Source organism: Pseudophryne corroboree, chromosome 8 (assembly GCF_028390025.1).
Source record: "Pseudophryne corroboree isolate aPseCor3 chromosome 8, aPseCor3.hap2, whole genome shotgun sequence".
Classification (NCBI taxonomy): domain Eukaryota; kingdom Metazoa; phylum Chordata; class Amphibia; order Anura; family Myobatrachidae; genus Pseudophryne; species Pseudophryne corroboree.
Window position 1 is genome coordinate 14,896,416 of NC_086451.1, and position 27,143 is coordinate 14,923,558.

At 47.7% G+C, this 27,143-nt stretch overlaps 1 protein-coding gene across 3 annotated transcripts; it reads left to right on the top strand.

Moving 5' to 3' along the window:
• Positions 1 to 3,089: 3,089 nt before the first annotated feature.
• On the top strand, positions 3,090 to 23,139 carry SURF6 (surfeit 6). Of its 3 annotated transcripts, none has more exons than XM_063935944.1 (5): positions 3,090 to 3,282; positions 12,323 to 12,422; positions 18,442 to 18,582; positions 20,343 to 20,422; positions 21,204 to 23,139. In XM_063935944.1, exons 2-5 carry the CDS (start codon positions 12,329 to 12,331, stop codon positions 21,882 to 21,884), a joined length of 996 nt encoding a protein of 331 aa, XP_063792014.1. In that variant the 5' UTR covers positions 3,090 to 3,282; positions 12,323 to 12,328; the 3' UTR covers positions 21,885 to 23,139. The 3 variants fall into 3 exon arrangements, with proteins under 3 accessions (XP_063792014.1, XP_063792015.1, XP_063792013.1); XM_063935945.1 differs by lacking the exon at positions 3,090 to 3,282 and adding an exon at positions 4,226 to 4,247; XM_063935943.1 differs by lacking the exon at positions 3,090 to 3,282 and having other exon boundaries at positions 12,306 to 12,422.
• Positions 23,140 to 27,143: the final 4,004 nt, after the last annotated feature.

Below are 27,143 nucleotides of genomic sequence, written 5' to 3' on the forward strand. Positions count from 1 at the left end.
GCGCTCGGCAGAGGTTACTATTCCCAATCGTAGTCCACGTGGATGGTAAAGTATGAAAAATTAAAAAATCTAATTAAAAAAATAAATAAAGCCCTGTTGACTTTTCCCTGTGTTGACCATTTTCATGTGTCGTTCATGTCGACCATTAGTGGTCGACCTAATGATTGTCGACTATTTAAACGGATGCAGTGCACAGCTCTATTCTAAACAGTATAAAAGCTCAGAGCTCTGACAGAGTCGGCATCTAGGTGCAGAGCTCTGACAGAGTCGGCATCTAGGTGCAGAGCTCTGACAGAGTCGGCATCTAGGTGCAGAGCTCTGACAGAGACGGCATCTAGGTGCAGAGCTCTGACAGACATGGCATATAGGTGCAGAGCTCTGACAGACATGGCATATAGGTGCAGAGCTCTGACAGACATGGCATATAGGTGCAGAGCTCTGACAGAGACGGCATATAGGTGCAGAGCTCTGACGGACACGGCATATAGGTGCAGAGCTCTGACAGACACGGCATATAGGTGCAGAGCACTGACAGACGGCATATAGGTGCAGAGCACTGACAGACGGCATATAGGTGCAGAGCACTGACGGACACGGCATATAGGTGCAGAGCTCTGACGGACACGGCATATAGGTGCAGAGCTCTGACAGACACGGCATATAGGTGCAGAGCTCTGACAGAGACGGCATATAGGTGCAGAGCTCTGACAGAGACGGCATATAGGTGCAGAGCTCTGACAGAGACGGCATATAGGTGCAGAGCTCTGACAAAGACGGCATATAGGTGCAGAGCTCTGACAGACAGGGCATATAGGTGCAGAGCTCTCAGACACTGCATATAGGTGCAGAGCTCTGATAGACACGGCATATAGATGCAGAGCTCTGACAGAGACGGTATATAGGTGCAGAGCTCTGATAGACACGGCATATAGGTGCAGAGCTCTGATAGACACGGCATATAGGTGCAGAGCTCTGAGGGACACGGCATATAGGTGCAGAGCTCTGACGGACACGGCATATAGGTGCAGAGCTCTGATGGACACGGCATATAGGTGCAGAGCACTGACAGACGGCATATAGGTGCAGAGCACTGACAGACGGCATATAGGTGCAGAGCTCTGACAGACACGGCATATAGGTGCAGAGCTCTGATGGACACGGCATATAGGTGCAGAGCTCTGACAGACACGGCATATAGGTGCAGAGCTCTGAAAGACACGGCATATAGGTGCAGAGCACTGACAGACGGCATATAGGTGCAGAGCTCTGACAGACACGGCATATAGGTGCAGAGCTCTGACAGACACGGCATATAGGTGCAGAGCACTGACAGACGGCATGTAGGTGCAGAGCACTGATAGACACGGCATATAGGTGTAGAGCTCTCAGACACTGCATATAGGTGCAGAGCTCTGATAGACACGGCATATAGATGCAGAGCTCTGACAGACACGGCATATAGGTGCAGAGCTCTGATAGAGACGGCATATAGGTGCAGAGCTCTGATAGACACGGCATATAGGTGCAGAGCTCTGACAGACACGGCATATAGGTGCAGAGCTCTGACAGACACGGCATATAGTTGCAGAGCTCTGACAGACACGGCATATAGGTGCAGAGCTGTGACAGACACGGCATGTAGGTGCAGAGCACTGATAGACACGGCATGTAGGTGCAGAGCTCTGATAGACACGACATATAGGTGCAGAGCTCTGACAGACACGGCATATAAACAAAAAATCAAAAAACAAAAAAAATTATTTTTCTTTCTTACACATTTCTGTCTCTATTGATTTTATATTTCACTTGTATATTCTTCTTTAAAAGGACGTAATACATCATATGTGGTAATATTTAATACATTTATATCACATATGGGTATCGTAACCTCAATTTTAACAATAAAGTATAGAACATGTTTTTGCTTTTTTCATTAAAGAAGAATTGAATCTTTCTCTGAAGGGGAAGATTGCTGCTATTCAAGTTGATTGACTTTTTTTCTTTTAAATTCGTACGGCATATAGGTGCAGAGCTCTGACAGACACGGCATATAGGTGCAGAGCTCTGACAGACACGGCATATAGGTGCAGAGCTCTGACAGACACGGCATATAGGTGCAGAGCTCTGACAGACACGGCATATAGGTGCAGAGCTCTGACAGACACGGCATATAGGTGCAGAGCTCTGACAGACACGGCATATAAGTGCAGAGCTGTGACAGACACGGCATATAGGTGCAGAGCTGTGACAGACACGGCATATAGGTGCAGAGCTGTGACAGACACGGCATATAGGTGCAGAGCTCTGACAGACACGGCATATAGGTGCAGAGCTGTGACAGACACGGCATATAGGTGCAGAGCTCTGACAGACACGGCATATGGGTGCAGAGCTCTGACAGACACGGCATATGGGTGCAGAGCTCTGATAGACATCGGCCGGCATCCCGCTCCTCTGGTGATCTCTGACACCCTTATATCCCTCTGATTATATAGGTACAGAGCTCTGTTATGCACAGTATATAGATACAGAGCTCTGTTATGTACAGTATATATAGAGCTCTTATGTACAGTATATAGGTGCAGAGCTCTGTTATGTACAGTATATATAGAGCTCTGTTATGTACAGTATATAGGTGCAGAGCTCTGTAATGTACAGTATATAGGTACAGAGCTCTGTTATGTATAGTATATACAGAGTTCTTATGTACAGTAGATAGATAGAGCTGTTATGTACAGCATATACGTACAGAGCTGTTAGACACAGTATATAGATGCAGAGCTCCCTCTGAGACAGAGTATAGAGTAGAGCTCTGATACATACAGTATATAGGTGTAGAGCTCTATTATATACAGTATATAGAGATATAGGTGCAATGCTCTGTTAGACACAGTATATATAGGTGCTGAGCTCTGCCAGACACAGCATATAGAGATACAGGTGCAGAAGAGCTCTGTCACACACACTCAATAGTACAGGTACAGAGCTCTGCATCTACAGCCAATCACCCTCCCATACCCAGAGCCCGCCCCTGACCTGGTGCCCTATAGGTCACCTTTCACAGACCTCCAGTATCCCGTCATGCTCCGCGCTGCAGACACTCTATCTTACAGTGGTATCACAAAGCTGTAACCAGTCTGCAGACCTGTGAAATCGAATACAGAACGACGCGTTCCTCACTGAAGTGGGACACAGTAGTATGTGAGATGATGATCTGTATTCTGTTACTCTGGTCTGGGACTCCATGTGTTGGGGACTGGCGCTTCCTGCGTTGCTGTGAATGTGAGCAGTGTTACATTGTATCTACTTATATATACACATCTATGTTCTATCTCATTATCTACAGTATAATATAGTGTGCAATTGTATCTAATATATACATCTATATAGGGGTATAATATAGTGTTACATTGTATCTCATATATACATCTATATAGGGGTATAATATAGTGTTACTTTGTATCTCATATATACATCTATATAGGGGTATAATACATACCCTCCAACATTTGACACACAAAAATCGGTACAAATTAGAAAAGGGGGCGTGACCACTGGTAAAGGGGGCGTGGTCACGTCCCTTTTCCTATACTTTCAATGGAAGTTTGGAGAGCCAAAAATCGGTACAGACCATAAAAAAAAGGTACTGTGCCTATTAAAAAGGTACAGTTGGAGGGTATGATAATATAGTGTTACATTGTATCTCATATATACATCTATATAGGGGTATAATATAGTGTTACATTGTATCTCATATATACATCTATATAGGGGTATAATATAGTGTTACATTGTATCTCATATATACATCTATGTAGCATACTTGCCTACCTGACCCTCTCCATGAGGGAGAAAATGCTCTGTTCCTGGACTTTCCTGGTAATGTATGATTGCCATCACCTGTGGTGAGCTAGGTAATTGATAAGAAAGGTGTTTCACCACAGGTGATGGCAATCATACATTACCAGGAAAGTCCAGGAACAGAGCATTTTCTCCATCATGGAGAGGGTCAGGTAGGCAAGTATGCTATGTAGGGGTATAATACAGACCCTCCAACATGACCCGCCCCACTAGGTACAAAATGCTCTGTTTCTGGACTTCCCTCTTCATTTATGATTTCCATCACCTGTGTTGAACTAGTTAAATGATAAGAAAGCTGTTTCTTCACAGGTGATGGCAATAATAAATGAAGAGGGAAGTCCAGAAACAGAGCATTTTGTACCTAGTGGGGCGGGTCATGCTGGAGGGTATGATAATATAGTGTTACATTGTACCTCATATATACATCTATATAGGGGTATAATATAGTGTTACATTGTATCTCATATATACATCTATATAGGGGTATTATAGAGTGTTACATTGTATCTCATATATACATCTATGTAGGGGTATAATACAGTGTGTCATTGTATCTCATACATCTATATAGGGGTATAATATAGTGTTACATTGTATCTCATATATACATCTATGTAGGGGTATAATACAGTGTGTCATTGTATCTCATATATACATCTATGTAGGGGTATAATACAGTGTGTCATTGTATCTCATACATCTATATAAGGGTATAATATAGTGTTACATTGTATCTCATATATACATCTATATAGGGGTATAATATAGTGTTACATTGTATCTCATATATACATCTATGTAGGGGTATAATACAGTGTGTCATTGTATCTCATACATCTATATAAGGGTATAATATAGTGTTACATTGTATCTCATATATACATCTATATAGGGGTATTATATAGTGTTACATTGTATCTCATATATACATCTATATAGGGGTATAATATAGTGTTACATTGTATCTCATATATACATCTATATAGGGGTATAATACAGTGTGTCATTGTATCTCATATATACATCTATGTAGGGGTATAATACAGTGTGTCATTGTATCTCATATATACATCTATGTAGGGGTATAATACAGTGTGTCATTGTATCTCATACATCTATATAAGGGTATAATATAGTGTTACATTGTATCTCATATATACATCTATATAGGGGTATAATATAGTGTTACATTGTATCTCATATATACATCTATATAGGGGTATAATATAGTGTTACATTGTATCTCATATATGCATATGTTATTTCTCTGGCTGGGTCCACAGGATAACATTGGGATATTGTCGAGCGACAGCGAAAATGGCACCAACACGGTCACGAGCTTTCTGGCCTCCCAGGATGCATTGGGGCCTCCACTATATAGTCCCGCCCACTGATTCAGTCAGATCAGTTTTTTGCTTGGTGCGGCAGGAAGCCGCATGGTCACAGGGCTGCTGTGAAAGCAGCCTCAAGTTTTCATTACTTTATTTTTATAGACTTACTGTTTTTGTTTGAGCGACTTCTCTTAACAGCGTCTTAAACGTGTATTAGAAAGAGTCGCTCCAACAACTCCCCACCGGGTCGCAACAACGCTTACCTTCGCGTTACAGTGCTGTCTCGACGGGCGTCTGTGTCGGATGTTCTAGCAGGTCCAGCAGACGTAACCAGGCTGTGGCCGGAGCATGGGGAGACAGTGAGTATATGGACTTCCTCTTACTAGAGGGGTCAGGACACAGCTACGCTGATTTGGTGGAGACTACAAACAGCGTGTTGATGCGCCGAACATCTCGAGTGTGACAGCGCTACGCTCCGGGGATCATAGGCGCCAGGACTAGGTGAGGCCGCGATCCTGGGAGTTTAAGTCAACAGGGGGTTTCAGACGCTCTCCTGGCCGTCCCTCCTCCGAGTTCATGTCCAGTTCCCGCGGGTCTCTCGTTTCATGAACTGAATAACCTCACTTCCGGCTCAGACGCTACCACGAGGGTACTCGGTCGCAGCTTAGACGCTGCGGTTGTGTACACTGGATATAAACCCGCCCAGACCGAGTCGCAGGCCTTTAGTGTCTGCATGCACGTGGACTCGCTCAGCGTCCGTGTCCATTGGTGAGCGTCCGTGTCCGTTATCAGTTACCAAGAGCGGCAGTGTACACCAGTAGCGTCTGAATCCACTCAGCGTCTTTCGAGCGTCTTTGCTTGGATATGGAAGTGTGGTGAGTCTCCCTGTATCCCGCTCCCTGGAGGCAGGGTATACAGTACTAAAAATTCCTTCTACTTCTTAGTGTGCACTGTTAATTTTTAGTACCTATTGCATATGAGACCTGTATATTACTGTGTTTTCTGCATGTTATGTTGAAAAAGAACCAGTTAAACAGAAGTACAAATTTCCTACTTATGTATAAGTTATTATGGAGGTTGTATTCTCATATGACAATGTCTAAATGCTTTAACATGTGACTGACTGCTAGTATGTGTGCTGACACTTTTGTGTAATGTCAGTCCTGTTCTGACCCTCAAATCAGGTGCACTGTGGTCAGATTGATTTCACCTCTATATACTGATTATAGGGTGTGGTTCAGTCACAAAATTGTGTAGTCAATATCAGAAAAAATGTCTGTGAGCGGCAAAAGTGATGAGGAGAATTTGTCAAGCACTCCTACAGCCCTAACATGCTTATCTTGTAAGCAGGGGTAATTGATATGATTCAATTGGTCACTTATGAGGGTTTGTGTGCAAACTGTTTCGCTTTTCAGCGAAGTAAAAAACAGGAGTTAGTTCAACCTCCAGTAGAGCCACCATGGAATATGTTCGCAAAGACTCTGTCTTCAATAGCGGACAGGTTAGCTCCAGTAGCACCACCTCAGGGGTTAGGTTACACTATGAACCCATACATGCAGCTCCCTTCCTATGGTTTGGTTCCAGTAGCCTCTACAAGCAACCAAGGGGTAGGTAAGACTAAGACAGATACGTCTGTATGGCAGACTACACAAAAGGATACATCGGATGATGATGCGGAAACAATAGATTCAACTCCGTATGATGATCAGTCGCAGAGCTTTAGTTCAGATGATGTAGCTGAACTCATTAATGCAGTAAAGGCTGTGCTTTCTCTGGAAGAACCAGCCAAGACAGCGTTAAAAGCAAAAGCACCTTTATTCAAACGAACAAAGTCAGTGAAAGCTGAATTTCCAGCGTCAGAGGAGTTGACGGAAATGATGGATGAGTCTTGGGCAGCGCCCGGTAAAAAGTATAAGATTCCTAGGAGATGGGATTCTTATTATCCATTTCCTGCTGGAGATTGTTCGAAGAGAGAAGTTCCTCCAAAGGTAGATGCACATGTTCTGCGACTCGTGCACAAATCTGCTTTGCCACTGTCATCTACCTCTTTGAATGATGTCACAGACAGGAGGGTAGAGAGCCTATTGAAAAATATTTTTTCTCTTGTGGGTGCAGTGGTAAGACCTGCTATGGCTTCGGCCTGGGTAGCAAAGGCAATGGGCGAATGGATAGAGGAACTAGAGAATGACATCCCCTCTCCTACTAGGGAGCAAGAGGATCGTCTTTGCCGTTTAAGACAATCTGCCCAGTATTTAGAAGAAGCAGCCATTGATGTAGGCACTGTTGCTTCTAAAGCTTCAGCCCTGGCAGTAGTCGCTCGCAGAGCAGTCTGGCTACGGACCTGGAAGGCAGATGCGGAGTCCAAGAAGGAATTGGAAGCATTGCCTTTCATGGGTAATATATTATTTGGAAAACCTTTATCGGATATCCTAGAGTCAGAGGCTGAATCGAAGAAGGTCAGATTTCCGGCTACCTACAACCCTAAGTCCAAGGGTTTAAAATTTCGCTCATTTCGCTGGCAAAGCAAAGCGAAAGGTAAAGAGGAGCCTAAACAACCCCAGTTTAAAAGGGGTAGGAAGCAGTGGGCTAGCAAAAAGCCAGCTTCCAAACCTGAACAGAAACCCTCAGCCTGAAAAGATGGGCCTCCGCCTGGAGGATTCCAGGGTTGGGGGCCGACTCCTGCAATTTGCACACACATGGCAACAGTCAACAACAGATGCCTGGGTGCAGAAGGTAGTATTCAGGAGGCAGCCTCCTCAAAGATTTTTTTGCACCAGCCCGTCTCGTATAGAGTCGAAGGCCAATGCCCTGCAAGAAGCAGTCCAAAAATTACTGCAGTCAGGTGTGATTGTCCCAGTACCTCCATCACAAAAGGGACAGGGGTATTACTCCAATCTGTTTCTAATCCAGAAACCAAATGGGTCATATCGACCAATTCTAAATCTGAAGATGTTGAACAATTACATATGGATCCCGAAGTTCCACATGGAGACGTTACGCTCCATAATGTTGGCTATGGAACCGGGAGACTATATGGTATCTCTGGATGTGCGGGATGCTTACCTACATGTGCCTATAGCACTATCACATCAGTGTTACCTCAGGTTTGCCATCCTCAAGGAACACTTCCAGTTCCAAGCTCTGCTCTTCGGGCTAGCTACAGCACCCAGGGTGTTTACCAAGATCATGGTGGTTATGGCAGCTTGTCTGCGCAAACAAGGGATAAGGATATTCACATACCTAGACGACCTATTAATCTTAGCACAGTCGCAAGATTTACTGTTGAGCCATCTCCAACAGACGATAGTTTGTTTACAGAGACACGGGTGGCTCATAAATTGGGAGAAGTCGTCCCTGAATCCATCACAGCGGATGGTTCATTTGGGAGCCATATTGGATTCAGACCTACAGAGAGTTCTCTTACCAGAGAAGAAAATAGTCAAGGTGCAGGTCATGGCTCAGGAAGCGTTGCAAGCCCAGACAATGTCAGTCCATGCAGCAATGCGACTGTTGGGTCTGATGGTATCAACGTTCGACATGGTGGAATATGCGCAATTCCACTCCAGACCATTGCAGCATCTCATTTTGACAAAATGGAACGGAAATCATCAAACAATAAAGAAGCAGATGATAAAGATTCCAGTAAATGTAAAAAGGTCTCTAGCATGGTGGCTACAGACAGACCATTTAAACAAGGGGAGACCCTTTTGGATAAAAGAGTGGCAAGTCCTGACGACAGATGCCAGCCTGCAAGGTTGGGGGGCGGTACTCGGAAGCCTATGGTTCCAGAGAAAATGGACCGCAAGGGAAAGTCGCCTGCCGATAAATCTGTTAGAAATAAGAGCCATTTACTTGGCCCTAGTTCAGGCAAAGGACAATCTACAAGGAAGACCAGTCCAGATCCGCTCAGACAATGCGACGGCAGTAGCATACCTAAATCATCAAGGAGGGACTCACAGCAAGAGTCTGATGGAGGAAGTAACTCCCATTCTAAAGTGGGCAGAACTCCATCTCCCAGCATTGTCAGCAGTATTTGTCCCGGGTGTACTAAATTGGGAAGCGGATTTTCTCAGTCGGCACACCATTCAGGAAACCGAATGGGCACTACACCCAGAAGTGTTTCAAACACTGGTGAACAGATGGGGTCTACCGGAGATAGACCTTATGGCGTCTCGTCTAAACAACAAAGTTCCGAGGTACGGATCAAGAACAAGGGACTCAGGAGCAGTCCTGGTAGACGCACTGTCAGTCGAATGGAGGTTTCAGCTGGCATATCTGTTCCCTCCAATATCTCTATTACCCAGAGTAGTGAGAAAGATAAAACAGGCAAAAGGAGCAATCATTCTAATAGCTCCAGCTTGGCCAAGAAGGCATTGGTACACAGATCTGTGGAGAATGTCCGTGGAAGCACCGATACTGCTCCCTCAACGTCCAGATCTGTTAATGCAGGGTCCTTGTTGTCACAGTCATCTGGATCGCCTGTCTTTGACGGCGTGGCTGTTGAAACCTCTATCTTAGAGGCTAAAGGATTTTCAAAGCAAGTAATCCAAACCATGCTTAGAGCAAGAAAGCCTTCTTCGGCCCGTGTATATCATAGAATATGGCAAGCCTATATTCATTGGTGTTCTGGAAAAAATTACAATCCAAGAGCCTTTAAAGTAGCTAGAATTTTGGATTTTCTGCAGGCAGGATTGGATAAGGGGTTGCAGGTTGCTTCCTTGAGGGTGCAAGTCTCAGCGTTGACTGTATGGTTTCAGCAGAAGATTGCTGACCTACAGGATGTACGTACTTTTTTCCAACGAGTAGTACATATTCAACCTCCATTTGTTCCTCCTGCAGCTCCCTGGGATTTGAATTTAGTTCTTAAATTTCTCCAGGGTCCTTTGTTTGAACCACTTGAGAGAGCAGATCTTAAGTGATTAACGGTTAAAGTTCTTTTTTTACTGGCAATGGCGTCAGCCAGAAGAGTGTCAGATTTAGGAGCATTATCATGTAAGTCTCCTTTCCTAAGTTTTTTTCCAGACAGAGCAGTTCTCAGAACGAGATCTAGTTATCTTCCAAAGGTGGTGTCAAAGTTTCACCTGAATGAAGAGATTGTAGTCCCAGCTTTTCAGGTATCGGGACTATCTGCGGGAGAAGCGTCACTGGACGTGGTCCGGTCTTTAAAAATCTACATAGATCGTACTAGTGCCATCAGGAAAACAGATTCCCTCTTCATCCTCTATGGATTCCATAGGAGAGGTTGGCCTGCTAGTAAACAGACGCTGGCGAGATGGCTCCGAATGGTAATATCTGAAGCTTATTCTCATGCAGATCTCCCTATTCCGGCTAATGTCTCTGCACACTCTACACGTAAGGTAGGTCCTTCTTGGGCAGCACAACAGGGTGCATCAGCAGAACAGATATGTAAGGCAGCCACATGGTCTTCCATAAACACATTCATCAGACATTATGCCTTGGATACTTTTGCCTCTCATGATGCAGACTTCGGGTGAAAGGTCCTCCTGTGCAATCAGGAACGTCCCCACCACTAAAATGGCTTTGGGAATCCCAATGTTATCCTGTGGATAATCCTGTGGACCCAGCCAGAGAAATGAACGTTATGGTAAGAACTTACCGTTGATAACGTGATTTCTCTTATGTCCACAGGTATCCACAGGGATCCCACCCGGACGCATCTGATTTGAGGATCTAGACAAACACTAAAAACCTCTTCCTTCTTGTATGGAAGGGTGTGCATGTGTGTTCTTATCGCCTGTACAGGTCTCTACCTAATGTTCCTGCCTATAATCGCTGTGGAAAGAACTGATCTGACTGAATCAGTGGGCGGGACTATATAGTGGAGGCCCCAATGCATCCTGGGAGGCCAGAAAGCTCGTGACCGTGTTGGTGCCATTTTCGCTGTTGCTCGACAATATCCCAATGTTATCCTGTGGATACCTGTGGACATAAGAGAAATCACGTTATCAACGGTAAGTTCTTACAATAACGTTCATATCTATATATGGGGGTATAATACATTGTATCTAAGGGATCCGGTCTCTAGGTCGACCACTATTGGTCGACAGTAACTAGGTTGACAGGGTCTATATGTCGACATGTTCTAGGTCGACAGCAGGTCAAAAGGTTGACATGAGTCTTTCACGATTCTTTTTTTTTTTTTTTTACCTTTTCATACTTAACGATCCACGTGGACTACGATTGGAAAGGTAATTTGTGCCAAGCGAAGCGAGCTATGCGAGGGGACGCGGTGCACTAATTGGGGTTCGCGGTCACTCTACGAAGAAAACAACACAAAAAAAAATGAACTCATGTCGACCTTTAGACCTGTTGACCTAGTTGCTGTCAACCAATAGTGGTCGACCTAGTTACCATCTACCTTCCATACCACACCCGTATCTAATATACATATGTTATATCTCTATATATGGGGTACAGTAGTGTTAGATTGTATCTAATATACATATGTTATTTCTATATGGGGGTAGAATACATTGTATCTAATATAAACATCTATTTTGTATCATATATAGGGGGTATAACAGTGTTACATTGTATCTAATATACATATGTTATATCTCCTATGGGTGTAGAATACATTGTGTCTAATATAAACATCTATTTTGTGTCATCTATAGGGGGTATAATAGTGTTACATTGTATGTAATATATATATATATATATATATATATATATATATATATATATATATATGTTATATCTTTATCTATGGGGGCATAGTACATTGTATCTAATCTATACGTCTTTGTTGTATCTCATCTACAAGGGTATAGTACAGTGTTCCATTCTCTCTAACATATACATCTATATTATATCATTATCTAGCTATAGGGGTATAGTACAGTTTTTTTTTCTCCATATGCTGTATAGTATTACATTAATACACGTGTAATATCATATCCATGCCTATTTAATACATAATCGTAGACATTCATACTTGTGTTAGAGAAAGTTATGAGGATAGAGCCCTTGATGCTATCAGTGGAGACTCGGACACAGTCATGGCGTTCCTGGTGGGCTACCATCCTCTATTATATTAGGTATATTTCGTTGCTATGTTTTATTTTGTACACACGTCACATAAAGGGGAGTAATATATGTATTTTCAGGTGAAAATGGCCTCTCTGGCCAGCAAGGATTCCTTCTTCCAGAGTCTGGGCAGGAAAGTGTGCGCTCAGCAGAGTACAGAGCCACGGAAATGGAAAAACGGTGAGAACCAGCAGAGCTCGGTGTGGATGGTAGGGCCGCCATTGTGACTGGTGCTTTGTGCTGTGATCACACCAGGCCTTCCCACCAGACTGCATAATAGATAAGCCCTTAATACAGTGGGGCAGATGTATTAAGCCTGAAGACGGCATAAGGAAGTGATAAATGCACCAGCCAATCAGCTCCTAACTGTTAATTTACATATCGGAGCTGATTGGCTGGTGCATTTATCATCTTGCATTTATCACTTCCTTGTCCCTTCTCAGGTTAATACATCTGCCCCATAATATACCTAGTACCAGGTGTCGTTCCAAACGCTAAGCTCCGGTGATCTGCAAACACTCTGCTTTTTAGTAATATTACTTTATAACTGGTGCTGATGGCTGATAATTATTTCCAGGTCAAACTAATTAATGGCTTATTTTAGTACACAAGGCGCTTCATCGCACCCTACGGGCGCTCTTCACACCGTCGGAAGGGGCTACGCCCCCTTAACCCCTGCACGCCTTGCTGCGGTTCAATATCTGTATGAGTATTACCTGCATTCCTAGGTTTGCTAGTGGTTAAATATTGCACAACGAAAGTGCTTCCAATGGTGAAGGGGGCGTAGCCCCTTGCGACGGCGTGTACAGCGCCTGCAGGGCACGATGTACAGAATGTAGCGGGTGCGGGGGGGGACCGCGGATGAGGCAGGGAGTATGTAGATGCTGCGGGTGGAGGGGGGGTGGATGCAGGTGTGGGGGGAGGGGGTGCGGGACCTATACCTATGTCATTTTATTTGTAACAATATATAGGACAGGGATAAGGATGTATGTGATATAGACATACCCGCATGAAGAGGTATATGGTGTCATTAGACACAGAGGGTAGTGCTGGTACAATGCGGAGCAGGGGCAGCTGTGTCCTCTCTCTACACCGTACCATCCTTCAGGTGTAGCAACATGGACATGTTGCGCACGCAAGGTCTCCACGCGGCCGCAGGTGCACCAGTCCCCTCTGCATGCGCTATGTGCGCGCCCCCTCAGGTGCAGTAGGAGGAGGGGGCGGAGCCTGGCGCTGTTCCCAGGGGCAATGGCCATGGGCAGCGCGGTCATGTGCTGGGGTAGCACATGGCGCTTGCTGTGTGAGGGATAAGAGTAGGCGGGAGATCATCGATATACCGGTAACTACGGGGGGCACCGCAGGGGGTTATGGTTCCTGTCCTCCTGGTGAGGGTTTGTCAGGGAGGTATCCCGGAGCCGGTGGTATGGACCCTGTATTGGACACAGGGGGATAGGGAGGGGACACAGAGACGCGGGGCAGCAGGTAGATACAGAGAGACACGGGGTGGCAGGGAGGGGATACAGAGACGCGGGGTGGCAGGGAGGGGATATAGAGACGCGGGGTGGCATGGAGGGGATACAGAGACGCGGGGTGGCAGGGAGGGGATACAGAGACGCGGGGTGGCAGGGAGGGGATATAGAGACGCGGGGTGGCAGGGAGGGGATACAGAGACGCGGGGTGGCAGGGAGGGGATATAGAGACGCGGGGTGGCAGGGAGGGGATATAGAGACGCGGGGTGGCAGGGAGGGGATATAGAGACGCGGGGTGGCAGGGAGGGGATATAGAGACGCGGGGTGGCAGGGAGGGGATATAGAGACGCGGGGTGGCAGGGAGGGGATACAGAGACGCGGGGTGGCAGGGAGGGGATACAGAGACGCGGGGTGGCAGGGAGGGGATATAGAGACGCGGGGTGGCAGGGAGGGGATATAGAGACGCGGGGTGGCAGGGAGGGGATACAGAGAGGCGGGCGGCTGGGAGGGGATAGAGAGACGCGGGGCGGTAGGGAGGGGATAGAGAGACGCGGGGCGGCAGGGAGGGGATAGAGAGACGCGGGCGGTAGGGAGGGGATAGAGAGACGCGGGCGGTAGGGAGGGGATAGAGAGACGCGGGGTGGTAGGGAGGGGATAGAGAGATGCGGGCGGTAGGGAGGGGATAGAGAGACGCGGGGCGGTAGGGAGGGGATAGAGAGACGCGGGGTGGTAGGGAGGGGATACAGAGACGCGGGACGGCAGGGAGGGGATAGAGAGATGCGGGGCGGTAGGGAGGGTATACAGAGACGCGGGTGGTAGGGAGGGTATACAGAGACGCGGGTGGTAGGGAGGGTATACAAAGACGCGGGGCGGTAGGGAGGGGACACAGACGCGGGGCAGCAGGTAGATACAGAGAGACGCGGGGCGGCAGGGAGGGGATACAGAGAGACGCGGGGCGGCAGGGAGGGGATACAGAGAGACGCGGGGCGGCAGGGAGGGGATACAGAGAGACGCGGGGCGGCAGGGAGGGGATACAGAGAGACGCGGGGCGGCAGGGAGGGGATACAGAGAGACGCGGGGCGGCAGGGAGGGGATACAGAGACGCGGGGCGGCAGGGAGGGGATACAGAGACGCGGGTGTGGTAGGGAGTGGATACAGAGACGCGGGGCGGAAGAGAGGGGATACAGACGCTGGGCGGCAGGGAGGGGATAGAGAGACGCGGGGCGGCAAGGAGGGGATAGGATAGAGAGACGCGGGGCGGCAGGGAGGGGATAGAGAGACGCGGGGCGGCAGGGAGGGGATAGAGAGACGCGGGGCGGCAGGGAGGGGATACAGAGAGGCGTGGCGGTAGGGAGATGATAGAGAGACGCGGGTGTGGTAGGGAGTGGATAGAGAGCCGTACGGAGGGGATACAGAAGCGTAGAGAGGAGGGGATAGAGAGATGCGGGGTGGTAGGGAGGGGATACAGAGACGCGGGACGGCAGGGAGGAGATAGAGAGATGCGGGGCGGTAGGGAGGGTATACAGAGATGCGGGGCGGTAGGGAGGGGATACAGAGACGCGGGGCGGTAGGGAGGGGATACAGAGACGTGGGGCGGTAGGGAGGGGATACAGAGAGACGCGGGGCAGCAGGTAGATACAGAGAGACGCGGGGCGGCAGGGAGGGGATACAGAGAGACGCGGGGCGGCAGGGAGGGGATACAGAGAGACGCGGGGCGGCAGGGAGGGGATACAGAGAGACGCGGGGCGGCAGGGAGGGGATACAGAGAGACGCGGGGCGGCAGGGAGGGGATACAGAGACGCGGGGCGGCAGGGAGAGGATAGAGAGACGCGGGAAGGTAGGGAGGTGATACAGAAGCGTAGGGAGGAGGGGATAGAGAGACGCGGGGCGGCAGGGAGGGGATAAAGAGACGCGGGGCTGTAGGGAGGAGATACAGAGATGTGGGGCGGTAGGGAGGGGATAGAGAGACGCGGTAGGGAGGGGATACAGAGAGGCGTGGCGGTAGGGAGAGGATAGAGAGACGCGGGTGTGGTAGGGAGTGGATAGAGAGACGCGGGGAGGTAGGGAGGGGATACAGAAGCGTAGGGAGGAGGGGATAGAGAGATGCGGGTGGTAGGGAGGGGATACAGAGACTCGGGGCGGCAGGGAGGGGATAGAGAGATGCGGGGTGGTAGGGAGGGTATACAGAGACGCGGGCGGTAGAGAGACGCGGGGCGGCAGGGAGGGGATACAGAGAGGCGTGACAGTAGGGAGAGGATAGAGAGACGCGGGTGTGGTAGGGAGTGGATAGAGAGACGCGGGGAGGTAGGGAGGGGATACAGAAGCGTAGGGAGGAGGGGATAGAGAGATGCGGGGTGGTAGGGAGGGGATAGAGAGACGCGGGGCGGCAGGGAGGAGATACAGAGACGCGGGGCTGTAGGGAGGAGATACAGAGACGCGGGGCTGTAGGGAGGAGATACAGAGACGTGGGGCGGTAGGGAGGGGATAGAGAGACGCGGGCGGTAGGGAGGGGATACAGAGAGGCGTGGCGGTAGGTAGAGGATAGAGAGACGCGGGTGTGGTAGGGAGTGGATAGAGAGACGCGGGGAGGTAGGGAGGGGATACTGAAGCGTAGGAAGGAGGGGATAGAGAGATGCGGGGTGGTAGGGAGGGGATACAGAGACGCGGCACGGCAGGGAGGGGATAGAGAAATGCGGGGCGGTAGGGAGGTTATACAGAGACGCAGGGGGTAGGGAGGGGATAGAGAGACGCGGGGCGGTAGGGAGGGGATAGAGAGACGCGGGGCGGTAGGGAGGGGATAGAGAGGGGCGGTAGGGAGGGGATACAGAGACTTGGGGCGGTAGGGAGGGGATACAGAGACGCTGGGCAGTAGGGAGGGGATACAGAGACGCGGGGCGGTAGGGAAGGGATACAGAGACGCGGGGCGGTAGGGAGGGGATACAGAGACGCGGGGCGGTAGGGAGGGGATACAGAGACGCGGGGCGGTAGGGAGGGGATACAGAGACGCGGGGCGGTAGGGAGGGGATACAGAGACGCGGGGCGGTAGGGAGGGGGATACAGAGACGCGGGGCGGTAGGGAGGGGGATACAGAGACGCGGGGCGGTAGGGAGGGGATACAGAAACGCGGGGCGGTAGGGAGGGGATACAGAGACGCGGGGCGGTAGGGAGGGGATACAGAGACGCGGGGCGGTAGGGAGGGGATACAGAGACGCGGGGCGGTAGGGAGGGGATAGAGAGACGCTGGGTGGTAGGGAGGGGATATAGAGACGCGGGTCGGCAGGGAGCTTCCCCAGTGAGGAAGCTGATGAAGAGAGGGGGAAGTAGTGGAGGGGGTGGGCACCAGAAGCGGAGACTTGTGTAAAGTGGCGACCAGACATAGATACAGAGGTTAGGATGGCCGGAGAGAGTCACCGTTGGGGCTGTCGGCGGCTGCTGCAGTCTGGCAAACAGTCCACTATCCAGAGGCGAGAGGCGTCTGAGCGCAGTCTGTACTACTATTACACACATTTCCCCTCCCCCTGCTCGTACCATGCAGTGTTCGAAAAGGGGCTTGCCCTAATGTAAAAGGGGCGTGGCCTTGCGGGTATGTTTTCTCTCGCTCCGGGGGTGTTTCCCTGTAGATGCTGGCAGCCCCCGGAGACTGGAGAGTGTGTGGCGGCTCTTCTCTGTGACAGGAGATGATGTCACTGCAGCACTCGGCTCCTGTCACAGAAGGAGAGCTGACAGCTGGATGTGTGCGGAGGAGGCGGCGGGTCTGTGTACGCGGGGAAGGGAGCCTTCTCCTGCGCCACCCGTCCCTCCTAATGTCTATACCTGTGGCAGCAGCAGTTGTTGTTCTCCCGGCGCCGCGGCCGGGGAGTCGGCGTTGCTGATGGGGAGGGGTGAGATGGACAGGCAGCAGGAGCAGAGACTTGTTGCACATGTGGTGGGCCGTCTCCGTGACTCCGCCCACCGCTGTGACTCCACCCAGCGTTAGCGGGCCAGAAACAGAGTCACAGGGCTATTATATAGGAGATGAAAATATTAATTTCAAATATTTCCGTTGTGGAGTCAACTCTTTATTTCAGGATTTGTGGAACACTGAGATATTTTCTGTATAATAAATGTTCGGTTTTAGGGGGTCATTCTGACTCGATCGCTCGCTGCAGTTTATCGCAGCGATCGGTTCGGAACTGCGCATGCCAGACGGCTGGAGGCCGTCGTTGCCTAGCGATTGCCTCTGAGGCAGAGGCGGTTGCTGGGCGGGAGGGGGCTGGACGGCGGCGTTAAGCCGCCGTTTAGGGGGCGCGGTCCGGCCAACGCAGGTGTGGCCAGACCGTTGGGTGGGGGGGGGGGGGGGGGGGCGGGCCGCGGCGGCTGCGTGACGTCACCCGGGGGCAGCGAAGAGGTTCTCCTGGCCAGCCGCCAGAGCTGCGCTGGTCGGGAGTAACTCCTGAGATGCAAAAGCATAGCCGCTGTGCGATGCTTTTGCATTTCTGCGCGGAGGGGGGGGGGGGGGGGGCACTGACATGCGGGGTGGACTAGCCCTGTGCTGGGCGTCCCCCCCGCATGTCTGAGTGCCTGATCGTAGCTGTGCTAAATTTAGCACAGCTACGATCAACTCGGAATGACCCCCTTAGTGTGAGTAATAAACGCAGCAGGAAAATAATGTTCCTACTATACTATACCCTGTTGACTACAAATAATATATAATTATACATTGTAATATGTTTAACCCTGTAAATCCCCAGCATTTAATGGCGATGACTCAGAGGAACGCAGCGGTCCCAAGAAAAAGAGGAAAAAAAAGCCGCGGAAGCTACGAAATAACCGAGGGGCACAGGAGAGTCCCAGGATACTGCCCCCAATTATCCCAAAGCCACACAGTAAAGGTGAGTGTAATCGGTGTATAATCCACAAGTTTTCCCGGTGTGATGTTGCCGCGCTAGCACATTTCCCTCCAGTTGGATCTAACACCCCCCTCTAAGTTTACCTCTTCTGCGGGCCCGGCGTATGCTCGTTTGGGAATCCGATAATGTTCAGGTGAAGATTTACTCCTTGCCTCCACTCTCCGATCATCAGATTTTAGGACCACCTGGTCTCCCTGGCTTGATTTTAAAACTACAGATGTTTATAAACTTTACATCTCGTAACACTGTTACAATAGAGGTTTTCCTGACACTGTTTACGTTTTGACATTAGTACCCTTCCCAGTGTGCTCCCTTTCTCTTTTTCTCTTTCCCTTTCTTTTCTTTCCTTCCTTTCTCTCCCTTATTTCTCTTATTCTTTTTTTTTTTTCTATATAAAGTTTTATGGTTTAATTTGCGATGTGTTCTGGTATTGAATGACCATTGTTTAAAATGTGCTGGCTATTCAACTGACAGTGCTCAACTTCTACACAATTAGTATAGTGTCATTCCGGTCTAGGTTACTGTGAATATTGTATTTGTGCACGGTGATTTCAATGTACTTTGTCTTCTTTCAATAAAAATCAGATTATACAAAAAAAATAATAGTTTTATTATGGCCACTAACAGACTTCTATAATGTTCTCCTATATTAGTTTGGATTTTTAGGGGGTACAGGCAGATTTCCCCATTTTCCCCTATACTTATATCTGGTTTTGCCAGCTAGAATTATCGCGCAAATCCCGTTACCCCCATTTTGGAATAGGATAGGTGCGATAAACAGGAGCGCGCAGGCTGCGATAAACAGATTTTTCGGGAGATAGGTGCAATAACATTAGTTGCGATCGCATTATCGCGGCTAATTGGATACCCTCCTAAGTCACTGTTCCAAAATTGCAATGAGCAGGATCTGCATATAGAAATGCCTCCAAATGGTCACATGGGATAAGATCGTAGCCACAAGGAACGCGTTATCAGTTTGCTGGGAGAATGGCTGCAGGAGCCTCCGGTTTCCTCCGTCTGCCGTTACTGCCATATTATTTGCATGTCTGCACAGTAGTTTTGCATGACCACAGAACAGCGGATGCGCGACTATTTGCTATGTAAGCAACAGAGTAGAAATAGACATGAATCAGTTTGTTTGCCCCTGGAGTATAAAGAAGTTATAAAGACAAGAGAAAATAGGATTCCAAATGGAAGCAGTCGTAGTATACACTATAAAATAAGGATATAGGAGTCTGTGTACGATGTCTTGGAGAGAGGTAAAATACCAGCTAATTGGCTACTGTCATTTTTCAAACACATCCTGTAGCCTGATAGTTAGGAGCTGATTGGCTGATACTTTATCTATCTGCAAGGCTTAGTACGTAGACCCCTAAATCACTCTTCTCTGTGGTCCATTATGTTGCATAAATATATATATTTGGGGCATGTTCTGTTTTTGGACGCGGCTGAGCGGGTTTCATTTCTGAAGACAACGCTGTCACTGTTCAGATCTTGGGTCCGACTCTCAGGCGCTCACGGTCGCCTGTCTGTGACAATGCAAACGCCACTACAAGCTCCTTCCCTTGTGTACATCCATGCCGCCCAATGTGCTGAGATGTCCACTTTTAGCGCTGGTGTGCGCTGTAATACCGATTGGTGCTTCTTTATATGCCACCATCGGTTACACCCTTGAAACTTGCACAAACCCCTTGTGTCATGGATCTCTGTAAGCTTCCTCATGTCTTCCTTTCTCTGTTTAGAGGCAGCTCAGACCTCCTTCTCCACCGTTGATATTTTAAGGAAACGGCTCCATGAGAAGATTGAGGAGTCTCGTGGTCAGGTGAGGCTGTCCCCCAACCCCAGTAGATACATGTTATAGCTGTGATGGGGACCACCTGTGGCCCCCCATATGTAATGTAAATAAATGTGTTGCTGTTTTAGAATGGATATTTTCCAGTGGTTATCTTGCACAATTCATGTTGTATGGGAATCATCCAACTGGCCGTAACAATACGTTAACACGGTTAAAATGGGGATGAAATCTTGTAATGCCGCAATTCAATTGTCTGTGAAAAATTACTGGTGATAATTCTCCATAGGTTTACCGCAAATTTCTTTTCACCATACTGAGCAGGTGAAAAGTTGGGGAAAATCCCTATTTTAAAGTAAAAATGTAGGGATTTTGTACAGAACCCCTGGTACACCCCATAAATGACTGATTACAAGTTTTTATTTGTCCACTCATTCAAAAATAAAAGCTTCTTTGGCCAATAAAAAAAAAGGTTACTTATTTTTTTTTTTTTTTTAAAGCATATAACATCAATTTAAATCCCCCAAATGTTTTTATTATAATCACTAATACAGTTAAAATATGTTAGTTTGGCATTTTTGGGGGTACAGGCTGATTTCCCTATTTTCACCTACACTTCACTGGTTTGGGCAAAAATCATTTTTGTGCATATTTGCATTTGGATAGGTCGAAGAACAGGAGCACGCATGTCGGCAAAAAGTGCGCAATATGTGCAAATAGTCCATTCACTGCAAATTACCGCGTTTTGCGGACAATTGAATTCCCCCTCATAGTCTGAAGAATTAACCCTCATTTTTTTTTCTGAACACAGGTTTCCAACAAATCTCTTTCTGCTGAAGAGATAGAGAAAAGACGGCACAAAAGAAAGCAGGAGAGAGAGAGGAAGAAGAGGAAGAGAAAGGAGCTGAAGATGAAGGCTGCACGTGCAACAGAAGAAGGGGAAGCCCCCAAAACGGAGGAGATTGTAGAAGAAGTTAAAGAGGAGAAGGTCCAAGCACCACTGGTCTTCAACAAAGTGGAAGTTCACGATGAACCTCTCCACAAAGTCCTGCGGAAAAAGGAGAAGAAGGGGGCGGTGAAAGGAAACATTACGCCCATGACGGGCAAGAATTACAAACAGCTACTGAGCCGCCTGGAACTGCGCAAGAGCAAAATCGAAGAGCTGAGGGCCAAAGACCAGGAGAAAGCCAAGGAATTTGAGTCCAAAATCAAATGGACAAATGTGTTGTACAAGGCTGAGGGGCTGAAAATCAAAGACGACGAGGGGATGCTGAAAACTGCGCTAAAGAGGAAAGAGAAGCAGCGGGAGCAAAGAAAGAAGCGCTGGGACAACCGCACGGAGCAGACGGCAGAGAGGATGCAACAGAGGCAGGAGAAGAGGACTCGCAACATCAAGAAGAAGAAAATGAACAAGCTGGAAAAGAAGAAGAACCTTGCGCGGAAGAGGGGCCGCGTCATGCCCGAAGACCTGGCCAAAGCGAATTTTAAGTGAACTGTGACTCTTGTTTTATAATGAGCTACCTATCCGTGTGCAAAGAAAGTCCGCACTATACCGTAATATACACGGCCAGTGCCATTGTCCTATTCCTGGATCTAAAAGACAGCTTCATGCTGGACATTTGGAATTGATATAAAAGACAGTGACCAAGATCTGTTACTGTTATACATAGATATAATATAGCCTTCTCTATCGGCAACGCTATATTTTAGAGACATGTGACTAAGATGAAATGTCGTTGAGTAAGTGGCTTCCTTTTAGAGCAGTGGGAGTCATTCCGAGTTGATCGCTCGCTAGCTAGTTTTAGCAGCCGTGCAAACGCTATGCCGCCGCCCACTGGGGAGTGTATTTTAGCTTAGCAGAAGTGCGAACGCATGTGCAGCCGAGCTCTGCAAAAACAGTTTGTGCAGTTTCAGAGTAGCTCTGAACCTACTTGGCGCTTGCGATCACTTCAGCCTATTCGTTTCCGTATTTGACGTCATACACCCGCCCAGCCACGCCTGCGTTTTTTCAGACACGCCTGCGTTTTTGCAAACACTCCCTGAAAACGGTCAGTTGACACCCAGAAACGCCCCCTTCCTGTCAATCTTCTTGCGGCCGTCAGTGCGAATAAAAACTTCGCTAGAACCTGAGCACAACCACAAAGGGCTTTGTACCCGTACGTCGTGCGTGCGCATTGCGGGGCATACGCATGCGCATAAATGCCATTTTTTCACCTGATTGCTGCGAAAAATCGTCAGCGAGCGATCAACTCGGAATGACCCCCAGTGTTGGAAAATGTGAGTTTACTGTGACAAGTCGAATATAAATAAAACATTTAATGACTTTAACAGTGCGATGTTCTGCAGACGCTAATCTGAAATGTCAGGTCTCGGTAAATGTAATATAGACAGATTGATAAAGTAGATAAACAACGGCCCCTTTACACTTCACAAGGATTATTCTATAACATTTTACAAATACCGCAAGCATATGCAGTATCAACTAATACGGTTTCAGCTCTCATTAACCCTGCTTACTAGCCTGACCAAAGCAGCAGTCTTATTGGTTGCTTTGTTGATGACCTCAGATGAGTTGTATTTTTAACGTCACTCTCTGTTCAGCAAATTTCTCTTTTGTTACCAAATATAGAAACCGTGTGTTTCATTGTATACGCTGTGACTCCATTATGCCTCCAGTCTCACGGTGCCTCCCCTCTACCACTGTTTGGACTTGTTCCCCAAATAAACAATTATTTTACATGACTTCAGTTAGTCTCAAAGCAGCAAAATGTTTATATCCTATTATATGTTTGAAATGTTTATTACGTGGGAATTATAAGTGATTTCCTTTATTTGGGACCCTAATGCCATCATAGGGATCCATTGCTCACCACTTCCAATAAAGGTACATTTATTCACAGGACATTGGTGCTGATCCTTCCTAATGTAATGTGTCGGTGAGTGTAGTATAGCATGTTACTACCCCATACGGCCTCCCATCCAAGTACTAACCAGGCCCAACACTGCTTTGCTTCCAAGACCATACATGTTGAATGTGGTTGTATATGAACTCTGTATGCACTTTTAGGGTGGAATTTTAGTGTTTTTTTCTGCCAAAAGATGGTGCCCAAACGGAGCTGTTCAATTGTAGCTCCGTTTGGGTGCGATGGCTGTCAGCGTTTGCATTTCTGCTCGCACCCCCTGGGGTTAGCAAGCTGAAATGCATGAAAAGTTACCCATTTGGTCGCCCAAACAGCACTTTTTGCGATTGCACCCAGTACTTTGGTCGGGTTTAGCTGCTTTATGCGGCTACACCGGACCTTTATGGGCGCGGGGAAAAAAACAGCAATTGAATTGCACCCTGTGATCTCCCATCATTTTAGATGGGGGGAGGGAACAATTGAATATCGCCCTTAAAACTCTTCTACTACTCACAATAAGTAAATTATTTGCTAAGAATAGACTTAGGTTGCATTATAAAAATACTATATTTCCTAAAAAACCCTGGTGGTTTCCCAATCAAGTAGATAAGTAAAAGAGCTCTACAGAAACAGATTTCACCTTCCGCCAATACTGCAATCAACATGTATGATCTTGGAAATAAACAGTGTTGGGCCTGGTTAGTCCTTGGATGGGAGAGCACCCGAGAATGTTAGGCACCCAGCCAGTTTTGCCACAGTATTAGGGAATGCTGAAACTATAACCGTGCATGCTAGGATGTGTAGTTGAACAGGATGACAATGTACTACCAACAGTAGAGGCTTGTGTCTGTAATACAGTACACCCAGAGGTGCCTACAGTATGCAGTTCTTTTTTAGGAACTGGTCTGAAAATGTAAAAAAAAATCAAATCATGTATTCTTCCATCACCCAACAAAAATCTGAGCTACATGAACATAATGCCAAGGTCTTTGAAGGTTGCAAGCAGTTGAACTGTAGGGCGTACAGATGTGTCATCATTGCCCCACTCTGCTAGCGTTGTGAGTATCTTGCAAAAAAGAAAATGCGTCCTTGTCTCAGCATAATGCATCAAGTAGACTATGCTAATTTCATATGCAACACTTGTATATCAGTTGTGACGGAGTCTCTGAATCTGCATGTAATGTAAAGGACAGAGGGGCAGATGTGTTAACGTGGAGAAGGCATAAGGAAGTAATAAACCAGTGATAAGTGCAAGGTGATAAATGCACCAGCCAATCAGCTCCTAACTGTTACTTTACATATTGGAGCTGATTGGCTGGCGCATTTATCACCTTGCATTCAGGGACGTGCCGTGAGCTAAATGGCTCAGGAGGCACTGGCTAACCCCAAAGCCAGAATTCCATGCAATATATGAGCCGAAGGGTACATCTGGGCATTATACACAGGTGCAGCAGTATAAACTCCTGGAAATTTGGTGAGATTTGATCAGAGATGTGCTGAAAAGATTAGCAGGTGAGGCACTGCCTCACCTGCCATAGACTTTACTCCAGAGTTTGGGCTATAAAAATTATTAGAATAATGCAAAGAAGATATTTCAAACAAATTATTAGTATTTTTCATATACTTTATTCAGACAAAATTCTGGTTTAAACGTAAGTATGACAGGAAAGGCTCTGCCTCACCCCACCGCAAGTCACTGCTTGCATTTATCCCTAGTTTATCACTTCCTTATCCCTTCTCCAGGTTAATACATCTGCCCAGTGGCGTAACTAGAAATTTTTCTCCCCAAGCCAAAAAATTATCTGGCGCAACCCCCCACCCCATAATTGGCACTAGCAAAGCGATGAATCTGATCGCAAAAAAAGGGCGTGGCATTGCAGGGAAAGACTACCTTATACCCCAGTATTGCAACCTGCACACCCAGACGTTGGCCACCACAGGAAAAAATAATAATCCTGATTCATGCCTCTTACATTATTTGTCATTTTTCCTCCTTATACTTTTAAATGAATTACTTCATTAAACTAATTACTTTTAAATTACCTGCTCGTTGCCAGGGGTTTCATGCTCTTGGTTCCATGCACGGTGCCAGGGGTTTCATGCTCAGGGTGTCATGCTCGTTGCCAGGGGTTTCATGCGCTGGGTGTTATGCTTGTTGCCAGAGGTATCATGTGCTGGGTTTCAAGCTTGTTGCCAGGTGGTAATATTCGTAGCCAGGGGTTTCATGCACTGGGTGTCATGCTCGTTGCTAGGGGGTAACGCTTGTTGCCAGGGATTTCATGAGCTGGGTGTTGTGCTTGTAACCAGTGGGTAATGCTTGTTGCTAGGGCTGTGCTCCCAGTGCCACATATGCCTCGAGTGCCAGATATTCCACCACAGTGCCAGGTACACACATGCCCCCAGTGCCAAATATGCCCCCCCCCAGTGCCAGGTCCACATATACCCCCAGCACCAAATATGCCCCCCCCCCCCCCCAGTGCCAGGTACACATATACCCCCCAGTGCCAAATATGCTCCCCCAGTACTAAACATGCCCCCTCAGTGCTAAATATGCTCCCCAGGTGCCAGGTACACCCCCCCCCCTCCCCCCAGTGCTAAATGTGCTCCCCCAGTGCCAGGTATTCCCCCCCCCCCCCCCCCTGCTGCTGTGCGATTCGTGAAGGAGGGCACAGCGCGCACCTCTCCTGTGTGTCCCTCCTGGATCTCCGGCGGCAGCGGTGTGTCTGTTAAATGAAGTGCTGGGCACTTCATTTAACAGACACACCGCTGCCGCCGGAGACCAAGGAGGGACACACAGGAGAGGCGCGCGCTGTGCCCTCCGTGTCCCTCCTTCCCAGCAGAAATCAGTGGCGGCGGCTAGGGCGCCCCGCAGCCCTGCGCGCCCTCAAGCACTCGCAGGGGCTGCGGGCCCCTAGTTACGCCACTGCATCTACCCCAGAGTCCGATAAATTGTATGAAGGCATTTCTTAATACAGGTCGCAAATTATATTAAGATTGATTATGGTAAAGGCTGTGACTTGTAAATACAGTATATATTATTGGTACATTTAAAAGGAATTTGCAACTCAAAGAAATAACGCTTTAGTATATAACACTGTACTATTGGGATAAAAGTGATGTGTATACTATCTGCTGTTTGGACTTATTCTGTTATCTATCTCATTAGGACTCTTCGGAGCTTCATGGCAAAGGCTGTGAATACTTTTGTCCATGTGATGATTTCTTAGTTTTTTTATTTTTTATAAATTTGCAAACATCTCAAACTTTTTTCATGTTGTCATTATGGGGTATTGGCCCTCATTCCGAGTTGTTCGCTCGTTAGCTGCTTTTAGCAGCATTGCACACGCTAAGCCGCCGCCTATTGGGAGTGAATCTTAGCATAGCAGAATTGCGAATGCAAGATTAGCAGAATTGCGAATAGAAATTTCTTTGCAGTTTCTGAGTAGTTTGAGACTTACTCTGCCACTGCGATCAGTTCAGTCAGTTTCGTTCCTGGTTTGACGTCACAAACACACCCAGCGTTCACCCAGACACTCCCCCGTTTCTTCAGACACTCCCGCGTTTTTCCCAGAAACGGCAGCGTTTTTTCGCACACACACCCATAAAACGGCCAGTTTCCGCCCAGAAACACCCACTTCCTGTCAATCACACTCCGATCACCAGAACGAAGAAATTTCTTTGTTAAGCCGTGAGTAAAATACCAAACTTATTAGCAAATTTACTTGGCTCAGACGCACTGCGAATATTGCGCATTAGCGACTAATCGCTCCGTTGCGGAAAAAAAAATAACGAGCGAACAACTCGGAATGAGGGCCATTGTGTGTGGAATTTTGAAGGAAAAAGGAATTTAT

Coding starts and splice junctions, on each gene's coding strand:
- SURF6 (XM_063935943.1), top strand. CDS start 12,311: ATGTATTTTCAGGTGAAAATGGCCTCTCTGGCCAGCAAGGATTCCTTC. Junction 18,583..20,342: donor CCCAAAGCCACACAGTAAAG/GTGAGTGTAATC, acceptor TTCTCTGTTTAG/AGGCAGCTCAGACCTCCTTC. Junction 20,423..21,203: donor TTGAGGAGTCTCGTGGTCAG/GTGAGGCTGTCC, acceptor TTCTGAACACAG/GTTTCCAACAAATCTCTTTC.